This window comes from Eleutherodactylus coqui, chromosome 7 (genome assembly GCF_035609145.1).
Source record: "Eleutherodactylus coqui strain aEleCoq1 chromosome 7, aEleCoq1.hap1, whole genome shotgun sequence".
In the NCBI taxonomy this organism is placed as follows: domain Eukaryota; kingdom Metazoa; phylum Chordata; class Amphibia; order Anura; family Eleutherodactylidae; genus Eleutherodactylus; species Eleutherodactylus coqui.
Window position 1 is genome coordinate 105,994,294 of NC_089843.1, and position 23,022 is coordinate 106,017,315.

The 23,022-nt window shown below is 41.5% G+C and overlaps 1 protein-coding gene across 1 annotated transcript in view; it reads left to right on the forward strand.

Moving 5' to 3' along the window:
* VEGFC (vascular endothelial growth factor C) overlaps positions 1-22,525 on the forward strand; it is a 136,805-nt gene extending 114,280 nt beyond the window's left edge. Inside the window, exons 4-7 of the mRNA XM_066573508.1 lie at positions 7,662-7,816; positions 16,824-16,927; positions 18,875-19,208; positions 20,998-22,525. Coding sequence (XP_066429605.1) covers positions 7,662-7,816; positions 16,824-16,927; positions 18,875-19,208; positions 20,998-21,112 — 708 coding nt within the window. The 3' untranslated portion in view covers positions 21,113-22,525. The remainder of the gene's footprint in view (positions 1-7,661; positions 7,817-16,823; positions 16,928-18,874; positions 19,209-20,997) is intronic.
* Positions 22,526-23,022: the final 497 nt, after the last annotated feature.

The following is a 23,022-nucleotide window of genomic DNA, read 5'->3' on the forward strand; positions in this document are numbered from 1 at the left end:
AAACCCCATAAGGGACCTTTTACATGGGATGGAATATTCCACAAGAGCCATCCCGGAATTCTACACCAAAATCCACAAGACTAACTGCAGATTTTGATGCAAAATTGCTGACAAAATTCTCCTATTTTCAAATCCACATCAAAATTTTGGTGCTGTTGCAGAATATTACGTCCTATGTGAAAGGTTCCTATGAGCGAATATTGTTAACAGTGGTAGCTGCTAGATAGATACTGCCTGTCCCAGAAGCTGAAAATAGGAGAAATCTGGATCACAAGAAGCTTTAACCCCTTCCCCACTGCAACACGTAAATATAGTGTATGGCGGCCAGCAGTTGCCAGTTTGCCAAGCTACCATATATTTATGATCATTAGGGATGAGCGAGCGTACTCGGAAAAGCACTACTCGCTCGAGTAATTTGCTTTATCCGAGTATCGCTGTGCTCGTCCCTGAAGATTCGGGTGCCGCTGCGGCTGACAGGTGAGTCGCAGCGGGGAGCAGGGGAGAGCGGGCGGGAGAGAGGGAGAGAAAGATCTCCCCTCCGTTCCTCCCCGCTCTCCCCTGCAGCTCCCCGCTCCGTGCCGGCACCCAAATCTTTAGACCCGAGCACAGCGATACTCGGATAAAGCAAATTACTCGAGCGAGTAGTGCTTTTCCGAGTACGCTCGCTCATCCCTAATGATCATTCTTTTCTCAGCCACAGCAGGCTTCTTACTTCAAGCTATGGCTGCAACTAACAGTCTCTGATCCAGGTGGTGACATTGGGATCTGATTAGTTCAGGTCCTGATAAGGGTACCTGGATCAGAAACAGTCAGTTTAACCCAACCCCTTCTGCAGGAATGCTGCTATCAGCAGGTCCCTGCCGAACAGGTGCAATCAGCTGTTACAGTGCGTGACATCAGAACCTCTTCCCACTGTTACTTATAGTATCAGCAGATCGTCCCTGCGCTGCAAGGACCCACCGATCGCAGGATTTCCTGCAGCATGGGATAAGTCTGATCTGAACCTCCAAATGTGGAAGCACAGCATTCTCATTTGAGTGTTTGCTAGGGAATCCCTGTGACATCAGTAATCATCCCTCTACATACTGGGACTTACAGGCATGCGGAAATGACACAACGTGCATCTTCCCTGCATGTCTGTGAGTACAGATCACTGCGGACAGTGATGTCATGGACTGTTACCATTGTTTGTCTCATTATGAAATTCTCAATAACTACACAGCAAAGTGCCGTCTCCACAACAGCGTACACAAACAATAGTGTGGTATTCCAAAGCAAGATCAAGAATTTCAGTGCAAAAGAATGACCAGTGAGTGTACAGAGGAGATGCACCCGATGGAGAAACCATTAAGGTGTGGTTTCAGAAGTTTCTTGCGCCTGGAAGTTCTCTAAAACTGGAGGAGCTCAAAGTGTTTCCAATGACAGAGTGGAAGAAATTTAAGTAGAGCTTCAGAGAAGTTCCGGGAAATCGATTTGCAAAGAATGAAGACAATTTATTTAGTGGTAACGACAGCACATGGAGTACTGCATAAGATTCAAATTGTCCAACAATTGAACCCAAACGACAAACTGGAATTTGTTACCAAAATGCTTGATCGTATCAACACAGACAGTCACTTTATTGTTCTCAGACGAGGCCACATTTCTTCTGTCAGGAAGTCAATTAGGATAATGTGCGGATATGTGGAACTGCAAATCGATATCTACAGAGAACTAGCCCGTGACGGCCCAAAATTGAATATTTAGTAGGATGTAATGAAGGACAGGATTATTGGTCTGTTTTTTGCTGAACGTGCATAACTGGCTTCATATACTTTGACATGTTGGAAAAGTTCTTGTATCCCCAAGTAGACCATTCCAGTTACATGGCGCTTCCCCATACTGGGGTATGGATGTTTGGAGTTCCCTCAATAGCACCTTTCCAGATGGCTGATTAGAGAAAGCGAACAAATTTGATGGGCGCCCCGTTTACCAGATCTTCCTCTTCCTCTGGGGTTGCACGAAGGACTTTGTATTCACAACTACAGTGAATGATCTCCCAGATTTGCGAGCCCATTTGTGAGTGGACATGTTGGAGAGAACCTGGCAGGAAGTTGCGTATACACTGGATACTGTTCGTGCTACTGGTGGGGCACATGGAGAGGTTTATTTGTGCGCATCAAAAACATTTTGAGGAGTTCTTACACTTTCATTTCCAGTAGTTTCATTTTCCTACCATTCATACATTCTGTTCTGCAAACTGATAAAATGTGGAAGGGCTGCAACGGAACACCTTATACTTTAGTATTTTTTTATGCCTCCTGCACGGCTTTACGTGCACAAGAAAAATAAAATCAGCTGCAGAAACCGCAACCATTAAAGCCCATAGGTTTCAGTGGGTTCCCTCACATGGAGCGTTTTTTATGCCTGCATTTCCGCTCAATGGAGTCTATGGGGTGGGCAAATGTGCACCCATGTGCATAAAATCGCGTGTGTTAGGGCTCCCACCCACTGGTGTTTTTTTCTCCACTGCGATGCGATTCTAAAGTTAAAGTCTCGCATCGCAGTGCGAGAAAAACGCAAGCAGATATCCCAAAATCGCTGGGATATCACTGCGACATCACCAGTCTTTTCAATGGGGCCAGCGGCAGCAGCACTAGCCCCATTGAAAAGATATGGAGAATGCCGCTGACTTCTGCCACAGCTGTGGCAGGAGTTTCCTTCATCCCCGCGGGGACCGCAGGGATGAAGGAACCCTCTGTCACAGCTGTGACAGCTGTCACAGCTGTGGCAGAAGTCAGCGGCATGCTATTCCATTGCTTTCAATCCGATCCCATTGAAAGCAGTGGTTTCTGACAAGCCCTGCAGAATGATTATTGGAGAAGGGGTTGAAATATAAGCCCTTCCCTGATAATCATAGAAAAGTGGTTAAAAAAATAATAAATAAGTTACTCACCTCTCCTGCTGTCAGCCGCGTCCTCCGGATCCCCGACACTGCTACTGAGCTCTTTCAGCAGACGGGGATTTAAAAATCCCCGCCTCCTGAAAGGGCTGTGCAGATTGGCTGAGGGCTCAGCCAATAGCAGCTACTGCTTAGCTATTGGCTGAGCGCTCAGCCAATGGCAGACAGCTCTTAGCTATTCATTCATGCTGAAAGAGCTCTGTAGCAGTGGCGGGGAGCCAGCCGGAGGACACGGCTGACAGCAGGAGAGGTGAGTAACTTTTTAATCATTTTTTTAACCACATTTTTATGATTATCGGGGAAGGGCTTATATTTAAAGCCCTTCTCCGATAATCATTCTGCAGGGCTTGTCAGAAACCACTGCTTTCAATGGGTTCGGCAGTAATGGGATAGCATGCCGCTGATTTCTGCCACAGCTGTCACAGCTGTGGCAGAAGTCCGCGGCATTCTCCATATCTTTTCAATGGGGCTAGCGCTGCTGCCGCTGGCCCCATTGAAAAGACTGTTGCAGCGATATCGCTGCGATTTCTCGCACTGTTCTGCGAGAGTTTTCACTTACTCTCGCAGCCCAGTTGAGAAAAAAACGCTAGTGGGTGGGAGCCCTTGCTGCGCAATTTTGCATGTTAATTGCTAACACAGGCGACTAATTAGGCTGAGCCGGTTCAAAACCAGCGCCGGAGTCTCTCATGCCAATGTGAACAGCGATAAAAAGGATACTTACCTGCGCAAAAACACTCACGAGAAGACGTGATCGGGTTCTATTAAGAGAGCAATTATGTCACACTCATCTATCTGCAGGAGGCGTTATACGCTATTTTACTGTACAAATAGAAGCCTCCATACCGTACCGTTACTACACATATGGATTTAGCTGCACTGTTATGTTTTCACTCTTGATTGGATCTATGCTTTAGGCTGCCTTCACACTGGTGAGAAAATTGCAGGATTTTTGGGCGATGCAAGAGTGCAAGAAAACGCAGAATTATGAAACCTATGCTTTTAATGACTTCATTCCCATCTGCAATGTTTTCTGTCCTGCGATGTTGCAAGATTTGAAAATCGCTGCCTGCCCTAACGTTCTGCTATATTTTCTTGCCCACGCTTCCCTGTGAAGCCTCCGATTTATCACATCGCAACGCCTGAACTTGTGATATTTGTGTGATGCGTGTTTAACATTAGCAACACCTGTTGTAGTCTATCGCACAAGAAAATCGCAGGTAGCAGCGATGCGAGATTATTTTCCAGGAAAAAGCACCGCTGACACTCAGAGCAAAAATATGATATTGCCGTGACTTTCTTGCGGCGAAATCGCTCTCGCCAGTGTGAAGGAGCCCTTATTAAGCAATGGGGCTCCATTAAATTGTCAGTATCCTAGATTATTTTTCTGAAGAAGATTCTTTGTTTGTAGTTGTATCCTTGCTTGATATGCCTTATATATTTGCTATATATACTTTCTATATTTTTGGAAATTTCTAAGCGAAGCAGGAAGCGTTCCGCAAGTGCGGCAGCAGCGAAAATCCATCAGTCCGACATTATTCCCGTATACTGACAGGACCCCAGAACTGTTCTCACACATACAATTCACAAATGCCGTACTGGGAAATCTAGAATGTACAACATTGCCTAAAACCAGCGATCGCATGTTCTGCCAAAGTACGGGGAACGAGCCGGACATGTATCTCGGGCTGTAAATGATTGATGCTTCCTCCAGAAACAAATACGTGAGTGACATATTTTGGAGAAATATTTTGCACAACCTAAGTAAAGAGATCCCTATTGTTTCCAAAATGGTGTCAATGTTTCATCCTTGGTTCAGCCATTTCCAGTGCGGTGAAATATTCCTGGCGTGTGTGGTTTTAATCTTCGCTGCTTATGATCCGTGTCAAATTTAAAAGCTCCTAACAGGCTTCTCACATCGGACACAGCTGCTTTTTAGAAATGTCTCTGTGCCAACAGGCAAAAAAGCCTTCAGTCCTCCACATCCGAGTAGCAAACATTCCGCACGCCGCTCCGCCGTGGAAATCTAATTTGTTCTGTGTAAACACCTTTGCACTGTTAAATAAATTCATGCAAATTAACTGCAGGGAGAACTAATATACAAAAGACTGTTCTACGTGCGGCATAGGCTGCGGAGGATTCGTCGCGGCTTGGTCCAGACAAAAAAACGAAATAGGTATTGGAAATGATAGTAATGTACACAATTGTCGCTGTCTTATGTATATACAATGCTTATGCACTACCAGTTTTCACATCCGCTTCACATAATTTGTAAATGATATCAAGGGCTTCTTCAGACGACCGTAATTAAACTTGTTTTGGCACAATACGCGGAAAATGGAATGCATTCATTTCAGTGAATTTATTCTCTTTCCTTTTTGCATGCGGTTCTCATGGGCACACAAAAAAAATAGGACCTGCTCTATATTGTGCGCACAAAAGAGCCCCATAGAGGTGTATGGGAGGTAATATGCACACAGGGGTAGACGCAAAACATGCACAAACCCACGGACGCCAGGACGTCATTTGGCTTAATAGCCATTTAAATCAGGGCAGGGTTATTCCCCCACCCATGTGAACCAGGATTGTGTGCAGGCATGCGCACAAAGTACCCTCGTTCACTGCACAAAAAAGTTGCGCAGAAGCGAGCGTATTTTCTAGTACGCCTGTGTGTTAGCTCTTCTCACTTGCACACATGCTTAGGATTTATTCCATGCACTTGCTGCCTTTTTTCAGGAGTTCTTGCATTTTTTTACGGCTGCATCAGCCCAAGCTACAAAATCTCGCTCATGTGAAAGAACTCATTGGAAACCATGGGCTTCGCATTGTAGCTAAGATTTTGTAGCGAGATTTTGTAGCCCGTGCGGATGCAATCTTAGGCATTCTTTTATCTGAATGTTTCCATAGGAAACCATCAGTTCTAATAGTCACACTGTGATCCAGGAAGGTATTCTGACCAACAGATTTGGAGTCAAGAAGGATTTTTTATTGGCTTCTACCTCATGAGGGGTTTTGCTTTCCCCTGGACCCATGTTGTAAGATAATAGGCTGAAACGGAAGGACTTGTGTCTTTTTTCAGACATACATACTATGTTACTATGAGGCAGTGGTGCTTTAAAATGAACCTTTCAGCAGTTTTGACCATGCAAAAATGAATTATAGAATGGTAGAGTTGGAAGGGACCTCCAGGGTCATCTGCTCCAACCCCCTGCTCAGTGCAGGACTAAGTGCAGGATCAATGCTGACAGCGCTAGATAGGAAACTGGCAAATCGCTTAAACATATCTCGGGTGATGGTATAAGTAGCAACAAGACTGAGAAAGTGAAAGGCTATGGAAGTTGTCGGCTCTCTACTTCTATTTACAGTTTGTATGATTTCCTATTTTGTAACTAAATAAATAAAATGTTCTAATATACATATATTTAAAATTCTGCTTTCTGCTCACATCCTGTTCTTATACCGATGCAGTAGCCCCTGTCTGCAAAGTAGAATCATATATTCCATGGATTCAGGTATCAGATAGGTGAACAGTAGATTAGTGATCAGCAGAACCCACATTGTATTACTGCCTGCAACGTCATCATGTGTGTTTGTGGAGTAGCAGCTCTTATATTCTTCTTTCCGTCTCCTCTGTGTGCTGGTTCTCTTCTTCGGTTGACTCTACTAACATCACCATGATGACACCACCTGGAGACAGTTGTGCTTTTTTCTGAGCAGTTAACTTAATTAACAACAGCTGTTAAATAAAACACCGACACAGCCGTCTCCAGGTAGTGCTGTAATGTGTTGGCAAGGAAGAGCATCAGCAGAAGTGACTAGATGCATTACATAGCATCATAAAAGTCATGTTAATGAACTTCTCCAGTGTTTTTTTTTATTATTCATGATGCAGCCATTTCCGCATTATATATAAGTGAACCACTCTTACCTTGGTTATTCCTTTCTATCTCAAGCTCCCGGCCTCTTTCTTCTCAGATGGTCAAGTTTCTCAATTCTGGCCAGCTCAGATATACTTGGGTTTATGTGCTCAGTTTCTAGTCAGTTTCTCAGTCTGTGTTATGATGTTGCATGAAACTACTACAGAAACTGCCTAGATTAGGACACAAACACTCCTACTATAGTTACTGATGATGATCACACAGCTGCTGTCACACAGTTATAGTAGAGGAGATCACAGCTCATCGTCCTAACTGTATTCATATGCTCTGTAGCTTATTTATTTGAATGTAGGAGGTAATGACAATTAAACAGTCCCCCAAAGCAGGCAGAAATGGTATAGATTCAGCTAATACTGTGCTGTTGCATCATGGGGTTGATGTGAAAGTGAAACCAAAAAATGACAGCCTCAAGATGGTGCCTGGTGAGCATCAGACAGGGGGCTGCGCTGCATGGAAGTGACAGGATTACACAAAGGAGACTTCCAGAATGTGACAGGCAATCAAATGAGGGGAGCAGGGATGCAAAAATGCATATTCACTGGAGTGGCCCTTTAAAATGAACACATTCATATTCACATATTCATATTGTCTGGAGCATCTTCTTCCATAACTGTGATTTGTGCTGTTATTCATCCTGAATAATATCAAAGGGGTGTGTGCCCACACAGTCTGCAACTCCCTCTGTATCACTGACTATTATATAATACATTGCTCAATTACAGTCTTCCACATAGCTAATTATTAGGAGATGATTAACTGTAAACTTTCTTCTTCTTCTCCCTTAGCTCTTTGAAATCACAGTCCCGCTGTCTCAAGGGCCAATAAAACCAGTCACCATAAGCTTTGCCAACCATACATCCTGTCGGTGCATGTCGAAATTGGATGTCTACAGACAAGTCCATTCAATAATTAGAAGATCACTGCCAGCAACTCAAGTACAGTAAGTAGAAATGATTTAGCATATTCGTGTTTCTATGATGTCATTGGGTAATTGTCAAGAAGTTCATGTAAAGTTCAGTACTTATCACATTTTTAGTAACCTGTAAATACTATGTGCTGCCAAGCTACAGCAAAGTACCATTTGTATTAGAAAACCCCGATGATTAAAAAGATCTGTACAGCATAAAAGAAATGTAAATAACCAACTGTACAAAATATATGACAGCAGAGGCGTAACCTGAAGCTGCTGGGCCCCTCACTTATAGTTATAGCCCTGGATGGTACTATTTCTAGTGAACCTAATACTAACTAGTATCCAACTACAAGCAATTGTCCTTGCAGTAGTACAGCTATTTACACAACTCTACAAGAGTTCATCAATGTTGGGGCAACTTGCAGTAACTCCAGGAGGTGCTGTGAGTATGAGGTTGTGGGTTATCAGCGGTCTGATCCTGCATGGATAAATATTACCATCTATCCAGAGACAAGGCATATGATCTTAGCAAGTAGAAAAAGAGAAGTGGAGCATCCCCAATAGTAGGTGAATGGATATTTGATATTATAGTTTGAAACTCCCTCACGGTTGGGTTATTCCCCAAAGTATAGCTAGCTATTGTTGTGGGGCTTCGGGTGCAGCCAACTCAAGCCAACGGCAAACTGTAGAGTTGGGTGTGTTGATAATGAAAGTGTCAAAATGGAAAGAATACTGAGGATAAGATGCAACCTGGAAAAATAATAGAGAATCACAAGTCCACAGATGTATTATCTGACTTCTTAATTTATTGATGATGCCGGCATAAGAACTTGGCATGCGTCTTGATGGGGGAAGTTACTAACTGTCTACATCAAGACTCATGCCAAGGCTGTTCCCATCCATACCTGATGTGTTACCCAAGCATTACTGAGGAAGAGATATATTGTTTTAAAACACGTATTTTTACTCTCATAAATCCGTAGTATTAGGCAAGTTTCACACGGGCGATCACTATTTTGCCATGAGAAAATTGTGTCTTTGTTCCCGTGATTTTTGAGCATCAGCGCTGCTTTTTTTTTGTGTATAATCTTGCAGCACATCACTACTGCCTGCGATAAAATTGCACAATTTTTTTTATCGCAAAAGTCAATAGGACTTTCTAATGTTAAAATCACATTGCAATGCATGTTTCGTGGATTGCGATATAAAGAAGGCTCCATAGGAAAACATGAGAGATAAAAAAAATCGCACATCGTAGAAAGCTAAAGAATGCCGCAAATTGTATTGTTCTTTCAACATCGCATCAGTGAAAACATTGCAGATGGGAAGCAAACCGTTGTAAATTATCAGTTTTGTAATCAGCTTTTTTACTGACTCTCGCATCATGCGAAAATTGCGCGATTTTCGCGTGATGCGAGAGTGAGTAAAAACAATGAATTTCAATGGTTGTATTCTCATTTGCGATGTTTTCACACCTGCGTTGCTGCTTAAAAAACAATTGCAGCATGTCTATTCTTTTTGTGATATCGCCTATTGTTCCCAACAGGGCCAGCGGCAGCAGCAACAGCCCCATTGAAAACAAAGGGAGAACATTACAATTCACTGCCGCTGCTGTGACAGTAGCGGCAGGGGATTCCTTCATTCTCGTGGGGATTCCTCTCTGCACTGAACACTGTAACAGCAGCGGCAGGGTGATCAGTGATGAGGGGACTCCCCGTGGGGATGAAAAAATCTCCCATTGCTTTCAAAGGGGCTGGCGCTGCTGCCGTCCCATTGAAAGCAATGGGATGAAGGGATTCCCCACTGTGATGCAAGGCTGTTTTCACATGAAAACGCCTCTCACCCAGGGATCTCAAATGGATTGCGAGGACGTTATTGGGCCATAAATCACGGCCCAATATCTCTCTTGCCAGTGTGCAGGAAACCTAAAAAGTCAGATAATAAATCTATGGACTTGTGAATCTCTATTATTTTACTGGTTTCATCTGATTCCCAATATACCATATCAAAATGAAAAGTCTATGACATATCATAAGATCCCCAATCAGGATTTGTGTAGCTTTCCTTTTCTTCAGCCATATCATTAAAGTTAAAAGAAGTCTAACACAACTTTCTTGGTTGCACAAAATTAACCAACTCATTTTCATCATAGTTTCGCTTTTTAAAGGAAATCTGTTGGCTTGAACACGCTGTGCTAGCTGCAGGTATCATGTTATAGAGCAGAGGAGCCGAGCAGATTGATATATAGTTTTATGTCAAAACATTCAGTATAGTTTTACAGTTGCGTTGGGGATTCTGGTTTCCTGCTCCTTTCAGGGAGCAGGAAAGGGGAATTCCCGTGGCCGAATGGTTCCATCCCTACACAGAACCTAGCACTGCCAAACGAACCCTATTGACTACAATGAGGTCTGCATGCCTTCCCCCCAACTGCCCGGCTTTTGGACGGAAAAAAAAGTGCTGAGGCTCCAACGCAGATATGTAGCCGGCCTAACTTTTTAGGTTTTCTTTACGGTATTTATTTATTATTACAGAAAAATTACAATCTCCTGACTGCATCTCTAGAACTGCAGTAACAAGTGACATTTCTGCTTCCTGAACTTACTGAGTGCCGTGTATAGAGCAATCAGTAAGGCAGAGACAACAATAAACCATTTTTGCCCTCTCTACCGGGAGTTCGGCTGTCTCTGACAGCCGGCTCTCCTCTTCTGCAGCTGCACAATTTCCACTGAGCTGCAAATTCTGCAGAAACATTTAGAAACATCTCTGAAGTTCGGATCCTTTTACACTGGAATATAAATTGTCTGTAGCACTGATTGCAGATATAGCAGGTCATTAGATTTGTAAGACTTGCCTTTATAGGTGACAGCAATCATGTGTCTTTTGCCACTGAGTCATTCTATTTCCTTCTCTCGGGACAGGCAGATCCCCGTTGACATGAGGGGGTGCGCTGCTGACAAATGATGACTGTTAGATCAGCATAACATATGTGTTCAACAACAGCAAATTCTCATTCGTTGGTGGATCTCTACATTGGACAATGATTAGAAACAGTTATCGCCCCAAATTATGGGACATTTAAATGTGGACCACCCAACGTTTAAGATCGCTGGCCGGTCTGCAAGCAGTTGAAGGGGTTGTCTGGGTGTGATATGATTTTTTTAAAATAGATCCAAAACTATTAAAACAGTAAAAGCCGCGTATTTACCCATCCTCTCTCCAGCGATCCAGCACTGCAGCGCTGTGTTCCTCCTGGTCTTTGTTTAGGAATGGCTACCACCTCACCACTGCAGCCAGTCAGAAGCCACAGCGGTCTGGTGCTGTTCTCCTGGTATCAGGACTCCCAGCATTGCAGTAGTGATGCCAGGAGAATAGTACCTAACCATTGCGGCCTCTGATTGGCTGCAGCAGTCAAGCGGTAATCATTTCTGAACCAAGTCCGGGAGGACTTCAGGGCTCCAGTGCTGGATCACCAGGGAGAGGACAGGTAAATATGCTACTTTCACAGCTCTGATTGACTACTGCAGTGGTCTCCTGGTGGGATGCCACAGCTGTCAAAGGCCTGTGACAGCTCAGTGGAGGGAGAGCGAGAGCATTTGAAGAAGAAGTGCTGTCTTCAGGGCACTTGTGGTGCTGCAAAGTAACAGTTGATTGTTAGCACTGTGAGTGATATTTTAAAGGGCCACGTCAGTGATTTTTTTTAAATTCATTCATTATGTAGCTATCCCCGCATTGCATACTGTGTAAGTGAGCTAGTGTTACCTTTGTTAGTTATTTCTTTCTGTCTGAAACTCCTGGCCTCTTTTTTTCCCAGATGGTCAGGTGATCTCAATTCTGACCAGTTCACATCTACTTGGTTTATCAATTCAGTTTCTAGTCAAATTCTCAGTTTGTGTGATGCTGTTACATCATCTTTACCACAGAAACTGCATAGAGGGGCACAGACACTCCTGTCACAGTTACTGATGAAAATCACACAGCTCCTGTCACACAGTTATAATAGAGGAGATCAGATCTCAGCCTCCTTACTGTAAACTTATGGTCTGTGGCTTAATTAGATGAATATCGATGGAAATGAGAAATAAAGGTCACACAGCAGGCAAAAATGGTAAAGCCTCAGCTAATATTGTGCTGATGCATCATGGGGGCAGATATGAAAATGAAAGTTAAAAAAATCTCACTCTCAACATGGTACCTGATAAGCATCAAACAGGAGGCTGCACTGAATAGAAGTGTCTGGAATACATAGAGGTGTGACAGGCAATCAAGTGAGGGAGCAGGCATGGAAAAATGTGTTTTCACCGGGGTGGCCCTTTAACTTTTTCCATTTCCCAATATATGCACAAGCCTATGAGACTAGTTTCAGGCACAGCGGCTATGGGAGAGATGGTTTACTTAATATATTAGAGAAATTGACCAAGAGTAACATCTGTATGGAGATTGTAAGTTCTTCCCATATTTGCTTGTGTCTCCTCTCTAAAAACATAGCAACAGGTTAATAGGCATCCAATAAAACTAGCCTGAATGTGTGTTTGTGATTGTGAGCCCCATTGAAGTCAGCGACTGATGTAAGTGCTGACAATCTCTGTCCTCAGCTCTGTGGAAACAGTTGGCACCATGTACACAACATAAATCGTTATTAAGGACTCACTGCCTGTGTCAGGGAGGAGGCTCCTAGCGGAAAGAGAAGAGACTTTTGTTGAATAATTCTTTTATTTAGTGGTTTTTAAGTAAATGATTTGGTTTCAGCCGTTTGAATCAGGTAGGATTATTGATATTTGTATCCAATGTTGTATGCAACAGATTTGTTTTTATCCAAGTGATACATTTTATTTTTATACACCTATAGTAGGTTATAGGAGGAGTGAAGCCTTCTCTGTTGCACTAGCAGAACTCCACATCCTATTGTCCTGCCTTGGTATAATTTATGTTACGCAGATGGTTTGAAGGAAGGTTGTGATTGATTCTGAAAGTTATTGGCTGACACGCACTTCAGTTTACATTTCACTGCAGAGTTGGTCTCCTGTGATGGAATCTCAGTAGTGTCATTCCAATGTTCAGTGGCAAATACTTGTTTCTTTCATTGGGGAAGTCTGGATAAACCTGTAGCATTAAGCCTAGATTTTAGCTTTTACAATTGCTACAAATGATGTAAAAACAGCTTGTAAAACAATTATGCAGCACAAGCCGGTCCTATAAAAAAGTGATGTACTAGGAGGTATCAGTCTTTGCTTTACGCACTCGTGAATGACAATGTACATATTACAGACTGCATTATAATCTTGTCGTCTTCTGCAGTCAATCACAAACTCCTGTCGGGAACATCTGCGCTGAGTTTTAGATAGATGATGCTCATTCGGGGCCGTGACATGTGGGATATTGATTGGACCTTAATGTCTCACACAGCTTCAAGAGCACTTAATACATGTGGCCCTTGAGAGTTTTCATTGTAGTATATACATAAAAATAAGAATGCTTAAAGCGTGAACTGATTTATACTGATTTAGTAGTTAAAGATAAATACCTCAATATGCATTTCATATGAAGCACATTTATAGCAGAGTTAATATTGTCAAAGCTGCCTAGCTGAGTATGTCATTTGGCATGTTATGCTGTCACGCTATGATGTTTTTTTGTTAGTTTCCATAAGGCTCCTTTCAGATAAGTGTATTTTAGCTGTAGTTTGGTCTTTTTGTGTCTGACGGGTGTGTCAGCTGTTGGTGTACACCTGGGGGCAATTAGGGAGTGTTTTTAGTTCCTTCATGACATGGGTTCTGTGCTGGTCAATTTCAGTGCAGTCTTCTTCTGCTGTGGAGTGAGGGTTACTCCAGATCTGGTTTCTGTGGTTCTTTCAGGGGCTCTTCAGAAAAGTTTAGAGATCTGTTAATGAGATTTATTCTTTGTGGGTTTGGTTTACTCTTACAGTGGTTTTTCCTCCATCGTTTATCAGGGTTAGTGAGTGGCACAGGCAGGAGGGTGGATGTGTCCTTATCAGGGCGGGCCATCCACCAGTAGGTAGGGGTTGTCATCCTCTAGTTCCCCTTAGAGAAAGTTTCTCTTCTTTGTTTTTTGTGCGTACTGCAGGGGGTTCCAGGTTCCATTGCACTCACAAAACAGACGTGACAGTAAATCTATCTATCTTATCACATGGCTGTATTTTTCACTGCTTTTTTTTTAACCGCGGCACAATCAATTTTTGTTTATTTTTGCCTTCGTATTGGTATTATTTTCTTTTAGGCAAATACAATTCAGTATTTGTCCTTTAGAAGATATAATCAACTGCAGCAAATATGTAGGTAATTACTGATGACATACGGTTGTAGTGTAATCTATAACACATCCATATTACGGATCTGTTTTATAGATATTTTACGCTATCCTCATCTACAACTGGCCAAAAAGTGCAGATGAAAATCTGCATGAAAGGATTTGGTTGAGGTACAGTAAGAACCACGCCAAATAGTGTGAAAATTGCACATTCTTACACAAATCATGGCAAAACCACATGAAGTTTTTCTAGTGCAGTTATTACCATACCTCAACCTAACAGTGTGAATACAGCCGTAATATATCTCCATATATCAAAGCTATATGTAAGCATAGATGCATTTAATCCACCATATGATCTACATTAAACAAATTGTCACCCATTGTCTCTTCTATTGCTGTGTGACATAGCATGTACCATTTAAATATAATATTATCAGTGATATATTCAGATGTGTCGATCCTTACATTACTGCAAATGTAATCAAAAAGTCCAATTATTCGCAATGCAAATTCAGTTCATTAATATGGCATGCCAGCACAAGCTTTAGAAAACTGCAATTCCCATCACAACCACTGCATAGTCACACATAGAAATATATAGCACATAGATCTCCAAGCAGAGTATCGGGAAACTATGTTTAAGTTCAAAGCTGGTCATCTCACACCACTCATCTTGGAATATGTCGAGCCAAGAAGAAAGGTAAGGAAGGACACATCTGTATATTCAAGGGTAGTGATCAATGGTTGTTAGCAGGTCACTTGCTGATTCTTTTTGAAGCTTGTCAGTTTCACATCACATTTATGGACTACATGAGAGGGATATATTTGGACAGCAACAAATCATACAAATATATACTTTTACAAATCCATTGGTTTTTAAAGACAGCTTTCAGGATTGAAAGGAAATTTAATTTTCCTTCTCTCGATGTCTCTGCAATTCCTTGGGGCACCTAGAAAATGTGCTTCTAGAAAAAAATGGAGACTTTTGTTTCCGTTTTTTTTTTTTAAATCACCAATACATTTTTAGCATTCTTTAGCCCTATTATCCTTTCCAAACTAAAGGCCCTTTTACACGCAACAATTATCGCTCAAAATTAGTTCAAAGAGCCGAAAATGAGCGATAACTGTTACATGTAAACGCGGGCAGTTGTGCACTATTTGTTCAGATGTCATACAGAAGGACTAGCATCTGACTAATTGCTTAATTTCTACACACCTAAAAAATGGTTGATCAAAAGTCATCTTCTGCAAAGTCACAGTTGTTCCTATTTGAATGACTTGAGAACAAATTTGCATGGAGATCCCCTCTATGAGCGATATGTCTGCAAACAATTCAGGAACAAGAAGTGCTGACTGTAAAAGCACATAAACGACTGTTTGTACAGTTCAATGACTATTCTAAATGACTATCGGAAAGATAGTTGCTCAGTGTAAAGATACCTTTGTGCAAAGGGGAAGTTGTTTCTTTGGGGTCTTTTATCCTTTCATCATTGTTATACTTTGTTAGTCCTTCAAGAGAGCCCTACCATTTTTGCGTGAAGGCACAGGGGTTGTCCATTTCTAAACCACGAATGCCCTATTCTCAGCTTAGGCCAGCAATAGTAGATTAACAGAGGTACACCCCTTAGGACCCCCACCCATCAGCTGTTTTCCTGGGCAGATGCATTCATGCAGGAAGCAGGCAGCTCCTTACCCACTGCAGTGGCAAGCTTGGTATTACAGGCAAATTCCCCATTAATTTCAATGTAAACTTTGCCTGTAATGCGAAGCCTGTCACTGCGGTGGGAACACAGCTGTTTGCTTCCTGCAGAAATCAGCACAGCCCAGAAAACAACTGATCAGCAAGGGTCCCTTGTGCCAGATCCTCATTGGTCTACTAAAGATGTCCTACACTGAGAATATGTCATCAGTAGTTTACAACTGGACAACCCCTCTAAGGCATTTCAACCTCTCTTCGTGGCATCAGCAAATCAATATGTTTCTAATGAATTATACTTTTTACATGATGCATCCTACCTTGTGTTAGGTAACCTCCCTTAAACACTTTAACTATTTGATGGATGTCTGTTGAGTTAGATTTTAGCAATGGTAAATTAATGGTTAAAAATAGTTTCTACGCAATTATATTATCCTGATTAATGTAGTCTTTTAGATAATACAGGAAAAACAAGATTAGTTAATGCACATAGGCCTGAAGATAATATACCTAGTTTCCCCAAAATTAAGCCCTACCCTGATTTCTAAGGATTTTCGGGGAGGCTTGTAACATAAGCCCTACCCTGAAAATAAGCCCCAGCTGCATTACATAAAAAAGGAATACATTACCTAGCAGGCTCAGTCCAGGTTCCTCCCGCTGCTCTCTGGAGCAGTGACGTGCTCCTTGCAGTCCTTGGCCGCCCACAGAAGATCACTTCCTGTTTATGGGATTCATAAATCCCACTTCTAGGAAGAGACTGGCTCTGATTGTTTCTCAAGCGCTGCTTAGCCAATCAATGCAGTGCTGTATGAACCAATGCGATGGCTGTGATTGGTTCATCGAGCGCTGCATTGATTGGCTGAGTAGCCAATTTTACACTATTTTACCCTGTAAATATTGCCAATAGTGCTGAACTGCAATACCAAACACGGCCTGTGAATAGCAGTGGAGCTGTTTTTGGAACAAAGCAGCCAGGTTTTTGTGCTTTTCTAGGTTTATACAACTCTTAATTGTGTGACCATTCTTAATAACAGTCTCTATAAAATAACCATTTCCATTTATCTCTTTCAGCTGTCAAGTAGCAAATAAGACCTGTCCCAGAAACTACATTTGGCACAACCATTTGTGCAAATGTATAGAACATCATGAGTTGTCATCACATCCCGAGGAATCAGGTAAGAGATTTCCCCCATGCAGAATACATTAGGAGAGTATCCTGTCAACATATAATTGTTTGTTCTAATGCATCTTCATCTCCAGGGAGCGGTGGGGTAATATTCTTGCTCATAGGTTATGTATTACATAAATCATGTGTTGTATTGGATAATTATGCTCATTAGTAATGGCGTAATATTATGTTACGGCTCTATGTTTTCATTATTATGAATTATGCATTAGTGACAACTTCTAATATTATCAAGCTATTATCAGCATAGTGTAATATGATCCTCATTAGAATAACATATACGCTTGATGTCAGCCTATGCTTTGTGTGTCTACCATCTATTTATTAGAGTTCAATGATTTCTATGAATCTAATGACATGTTAATGTCTCATTGATACAAATGAAAGAATATCTGTCACCAGACCCCCTTTATCCCCTTACTGTAATTTACATATTTCTTTACCTTATAGTGTATGTTGAAAAGTGTAGAACACGAAAATGTAACCTTCTAAAGTAGTTCCTAAAGTGGTTCATACATGTGAAGCATTCTGGGGATTGGGAAGACATTTATGTCTGGTTACCATAAACATTCCCAATATACAACCAACTGTGCTAAAATAACGAAAGATTCAGTACTTACCCCTCCTCTACCATCATGATCCAGTGCTGCAGCCCGCCATGGTTCTTGTGTTTGTTGTGGCAGATAACGTCAGCGGAAGTCACCTGACCCTTGTGGCCAATTGGAATTAAATTGAAAGATACAAAACTGTGCAGTGTTACTCTTAAAGGCTGCATTCACACGAACGTATATCGGCTCGGTTTTCACGCCGAGCCGATATACGTTGTCCTCATCTGCAGTGGGGAGGATGGAAGAGCCAGGAGCAGGGACTGAGCTCCTGCCCCCTCTCTGCCTCCTCTCCGCCCCTCTGCACTATTTGCAATGAAGAGAGGCGGGATGGGGGCTGTGGCTTATCTCCCTCTGCCTACTGAAAGAAAATGATCGTCCTGCTGAACTGAGTGTTCATGTGTATGAGGAAGAAATAGCTGCCACTGAGCATTATTGATGGTGTATGAATAATTTCATAGAAAGCAATATACAACAGACTGATCTGGTTCGGTCTTCAGCCAGTGAACTTTGACGCCACCAAGAGATACTGTAGGTGCATGGTTATGCGGTTTTGGATGTGTTACCGCAATACATGGGGAAGGATTTGTGATAGATAACACAATGTTCATTGTGGATATACCATACAGATACATACATGCATACAGTTACAGATTTCTGTATTGATTGGATGATACAACAACACAGTGATTTCAAGTGCATAAGAAATCAACTAAAGATTTGAGATGTTGTGGTATGACCTAAAAAGGGCAATGCAGGCAAGGCATCCTAGAAATATTGATGAACTGAAATACATTTGCAGGGAGGAATGGTCCAAAATTCATCCTCAATGTTGTGGAAATCCTATTACATCTACAGGAAATGTTTAGGGGATGTGATTGATGCTAAAGGGGATCCGAAGGTTATTAAACTTAAGGGTCCACTTACTTTTTCTCCCTGCACTGTGGATATTTACTCATTGTGCTCAATAAACGTCATGAGCAATCCACATGTTTCTGTGATATTGGTTTATCTATGATTGCAACTCGGATAAACAATTAGACTACATTCAAAATGTGGAAATCCAGATAATTACAAAGGTTCACTTACTTTTGCTTTCAATGGTAAATGGTGTATTATATGACCTGGATGAAAAAATACTGTACATATTAAACTAAGGGATGGGGCATATTTTCTATCATTGCATGGAAAATGATTTGTGGGTGGTAATAGGCTGAACTGGATAGACATGTGCCTTTTTTGGCCTAATGCTATGTTGCTATGTTACAATGAACAGTCTACTTGAAGATGTATTTGCATCTTAGTTTTACATTTATTTTTCTTTTCCATAGACTCCTCTGAGGCGTTCCACGACATTTGTGGTCCAAACAAGGAATTAGATGAAGAAACCTGTCAATGTGTCTGTAAAGGTGGCTTGTTGCCTTCAAGTTGTGGTCCTCATAGAGAGTTGGATCGAACGTCTTGTCAATGCATGTGCAAAAATAAACTTCTTTCAACTTCCTGTGGATCTAACAAAGAGTATGATGAAGAGAGGTGCCAGTGTGTGTGTAAAAAGAGCTGCCCAAAACACCAGCCACTGAATCCTATCAGATGTGCATGTGAATGCGTAGAAACTCCAAACAAATGTTTCCTGAGAGGAAAGAGGTTCAATCATCAAACATGCAGGTAAGTGGACAGAGCACCATCACTGCACCAAACATTCAGTTTGATTGAAAATGCATTACAGTTATGTGTTATCTGAAGTAGATTTATAATACAAACTGCATCATTTCTTACTACTCTGAAAGTCAACATTAAGGGTATGTTTACATACGGGGTGGAAATGCTGAGGAATGTCCGCAGCGGACATTCCGCAGCAAATTTCGCAACGTTTCTACATGCAGAACAGAGTCACAATCTGCACCATTGTTGCGGATCTTGACTAGAAATCAGCTGAGAACTCACAGCTGATTTCAGAAGATGCAGCACTCAAGTTCGAAATCTTCAGCTGTCAATGGTGCAGATTTTGACTATTTTGGATGTGGGATTTGCAGCAGAATTTCTACTCTGTACTTTCCTCAGCATTTCCGCACCATGTAAACATACCCAAAGACCGGTGACACACAAATGAATCTTAATTGTAATTTCCGCGAGCGGAGGAAAAATCGCAGCATGTTCTATTTTTGTGCGGTGCCCACACGGACGGCTTACATTGAAGTCAATGGAAGCCATCCAATTCGCAACCCTTCAGCGATTGACATTGCGAATAGGTTGCAGGTATCCATGTAGTCACCTAGCAACAGTGCGGGAAAAACATAGATTTTAAAAAAAAATCTCTACTGAGCATGTCTGACGGCGAGCCACCGTGGTCATCCGCAATACAGATGCGGATGACAGAAGGCCGGTACGCAGGGTCTCCGGCCGCGGTCGGAGACAGACTACGCTGCAGACTTTCACATGCAGACTCCTGCATGCGGAATCCAACTCGTTCATCCATTCTGGTTGATATGGCTATTTCTAGTACCAGTCTTTCCTAAATATTTTTGGTATATGCATTAGAAAATAATATCTGCATGCAGAACACTTTACAAACACAAACTGATATCATTACAGATTAGTATATCCAGTATAGAATTTAAAAAAAAATTGTACTTACATATATTCATCTATAAGTGTTAATGGATGTAACCATGGCAACAGGTATAAAACCATGCATTATTTAGGCTACTGGTTGCATGCCTGTAAGTGTAAGATCGTGCAAAGTAGTCTTATGGTAGTTTCACGTAGGATTTTTTTCTGTTGGATTCATGTCACAGCCTGAAGGCCGTGATTGAGGATCTGAACCTGGGCGACGTCAAGGCATCAGCCTTGGCCCACGTGATCCTCATGCCGGGGTATGCTCACTGCCATTTCAGCGCTAGACGCCAACATGGACATTTCTTTGCCAGTTTGTGAACAGATTATTTAGCGAGGAGAGGACATCCCAGCCAACCAATCAGCTGTAATTGGTGTATATATTTATTTCAACTCCTCCTACCAGAGGACTCTGGTTATGCTATTAGTCTGAAAGTGTTTCTGGTCCTGTCAGCAGCTTTTTATCTTGACCTGCATCCCTGTTAAGATAAATCTTAGCATTCATTGAGTTTCATCTATCCTTTGTCACTTTTTCCTGTGACCATCCAGAGAAAGTCAGGATCGCCCCACGTTCCAGACGTGAGGTTGCCCTTTTCAGGGTGAGCACTCCACTTGTAGATAGAGTCTTCCCATATCCCATAGTTTGGGGTTAGATTCCCTATCTCCCCTGTTTTGTTCTCCTTATTCATTGTAGTGCGATCCATGTTTGTACTGTGTGTATATTTATCGTTTTAAGGCACAACAAATACATCCGGGTTAGATACAACAATTCATAACAAATTTGAGAGATAACTGATGACTATAATTATAATTCAATACTCATTTTTCTTTCCTTTTGTAGCTGTTACAGACCACCCTGTACAACTCGACCGAAGCGATGTGAGTCTGGTTTCTACTATAGTGAAGAAGTTTGTCGCTGTGTACCCACATATTGGAAAAGACCACACATGAACTAATTGCCACAGAAGATATGGGCCATATGCCTCTGAAAACAAGGAACACTTAATTTTATTCTAACTTTTGGATCTACTTTTGCATTGAAAGCCATATGTGGAGTAAGGACCTAGGCATTGTGCAGTATGGAAAATGGGACCCGAGTTTGAAGAGCGACCAAGATTATTAGTATTTTTTTTTCAAGGACTTGATGGCTCACGTGCAATGACAAAACAAGTCCATGGTTTTCCTGTGATTTTTTTTTATCAAGATAATGACTATATAATTTATTTCCACTAAAAATATTGTGCAGCATTTCTGTTTATAGCAATAACAATGTAAAAGCGCACTGTGATTAATATTTTTATATCATGTAAAATATGTTTAAAATAAAAAAAACTGAAACTTGTACTATAAAAACACCAATATGTTCAGTCGGACTCTGTATCACACCTCATGTGCAAGACATTTTATTTTTGTATTCTAAGTATTTTGGGGTTTTGCGATGGAGATTCTGTTTTATAATGCAAAGTTACCATCAGTATTGCACTGGCTTCACGTTTCTAGGTCTTAAGTTAATTGGAAGGTAGCACCTGAAAATGGAAGTCTACTAAGTACTGTACTTTATTGTATATCTATAGCTATAGACCTCTAATAGTTTAGCAAATACATAATAGACGTTAGGATTCATGGACACACCCTTAATGCAAGCTGGGTAAAAGTTAGTGATGTTGCAAGCAGATGGAATGTGCAGTGATAGATATTATTAATATGACTAACATAACAGTAAGCATCAGGTATGTGACCACATTCTGTACTAGTTATTACAAATGTTGATTCATAGAAGGTAGAGAATCACTTTTAATATTTGAACACAAGATTTATTGAGATTCTGGAAATTCAGTGATGCAATGTAATTGATAAGGTATATGTTAGGGTGTTACAAGCTAGTAATCACAAACTACAAGGTAGAGCTGCAGCAATGGCATAGCTTCCCAAATGCCAATAGGAAAAATGTCATGCTGCATATGCCCTCCTATAGGTGATCCTCTACATTCATTCATCTGAACCAAAGAAGATCACAGCACATAAAGAGTTGAGAATACACTTTTCTTTGGCCCCTTGATTAGCATTTGGGTAATCTTTAAGTGTTTAAAGGGATTGTGCCAAGCTGGCATCCATCCCCTGTTCATGTGCAATATTATGGCATATGAATGTAAAAGAGCTGGGCCCCCTCTTCGGGAGCTCCCTCAATGTCCTAGAGCAAAGAGCTTATCAGTAAAAGTGTCTTGCATCTAGGAGGACCTTCTGATATCCTGCCCTGTAATTACAGGATGGTCATTCATGTGAATGGCCGCCCTGGATTGGGAAAAGTATCATCTCTTCTTTAAAGGAGCACCTAGAAGGTCTCTGGAGACACCTCGGAGGTGAGTGAGGATGGGAAATATATGCAAATAAGGAAGATGGACCAATACCTCTGCAGTGCCACCATTCCTGCAAATCAGTGTCAGACCTTTTAAACAAGTCCTTTAAATAATGATTGAGAATTGAAAACCAAGCCTGAAAACCATACACAGACAGCTGTTTCGGGGGGTTTGCCCCTCATCAGTGTGCAGTAGCTGACCTGTGACTTGTGTTCACTTGTTTATCTCCAATAGCGCATCAAAGAACTGCCTATATTAAAAAATATTATTTCCAGCCTTATCTCAAAATGTCACTATTTTGTCTTAAGGCTTTATACAATCATACTAATTTATTTATTCATTATGTAACTATCCCCTTAGTATATATAAGTGATCTAGTGTTACTTTGGTTAGTTATTTCATTCTGTCAGAAACTCCTGGCCTCTTTTACTCTAGATGGTCATGTGATGTCAATTCTGATAAGCTCGGATCTGCTTGGGTTACCACAGTAACTGCGTTGAGGGGGACAC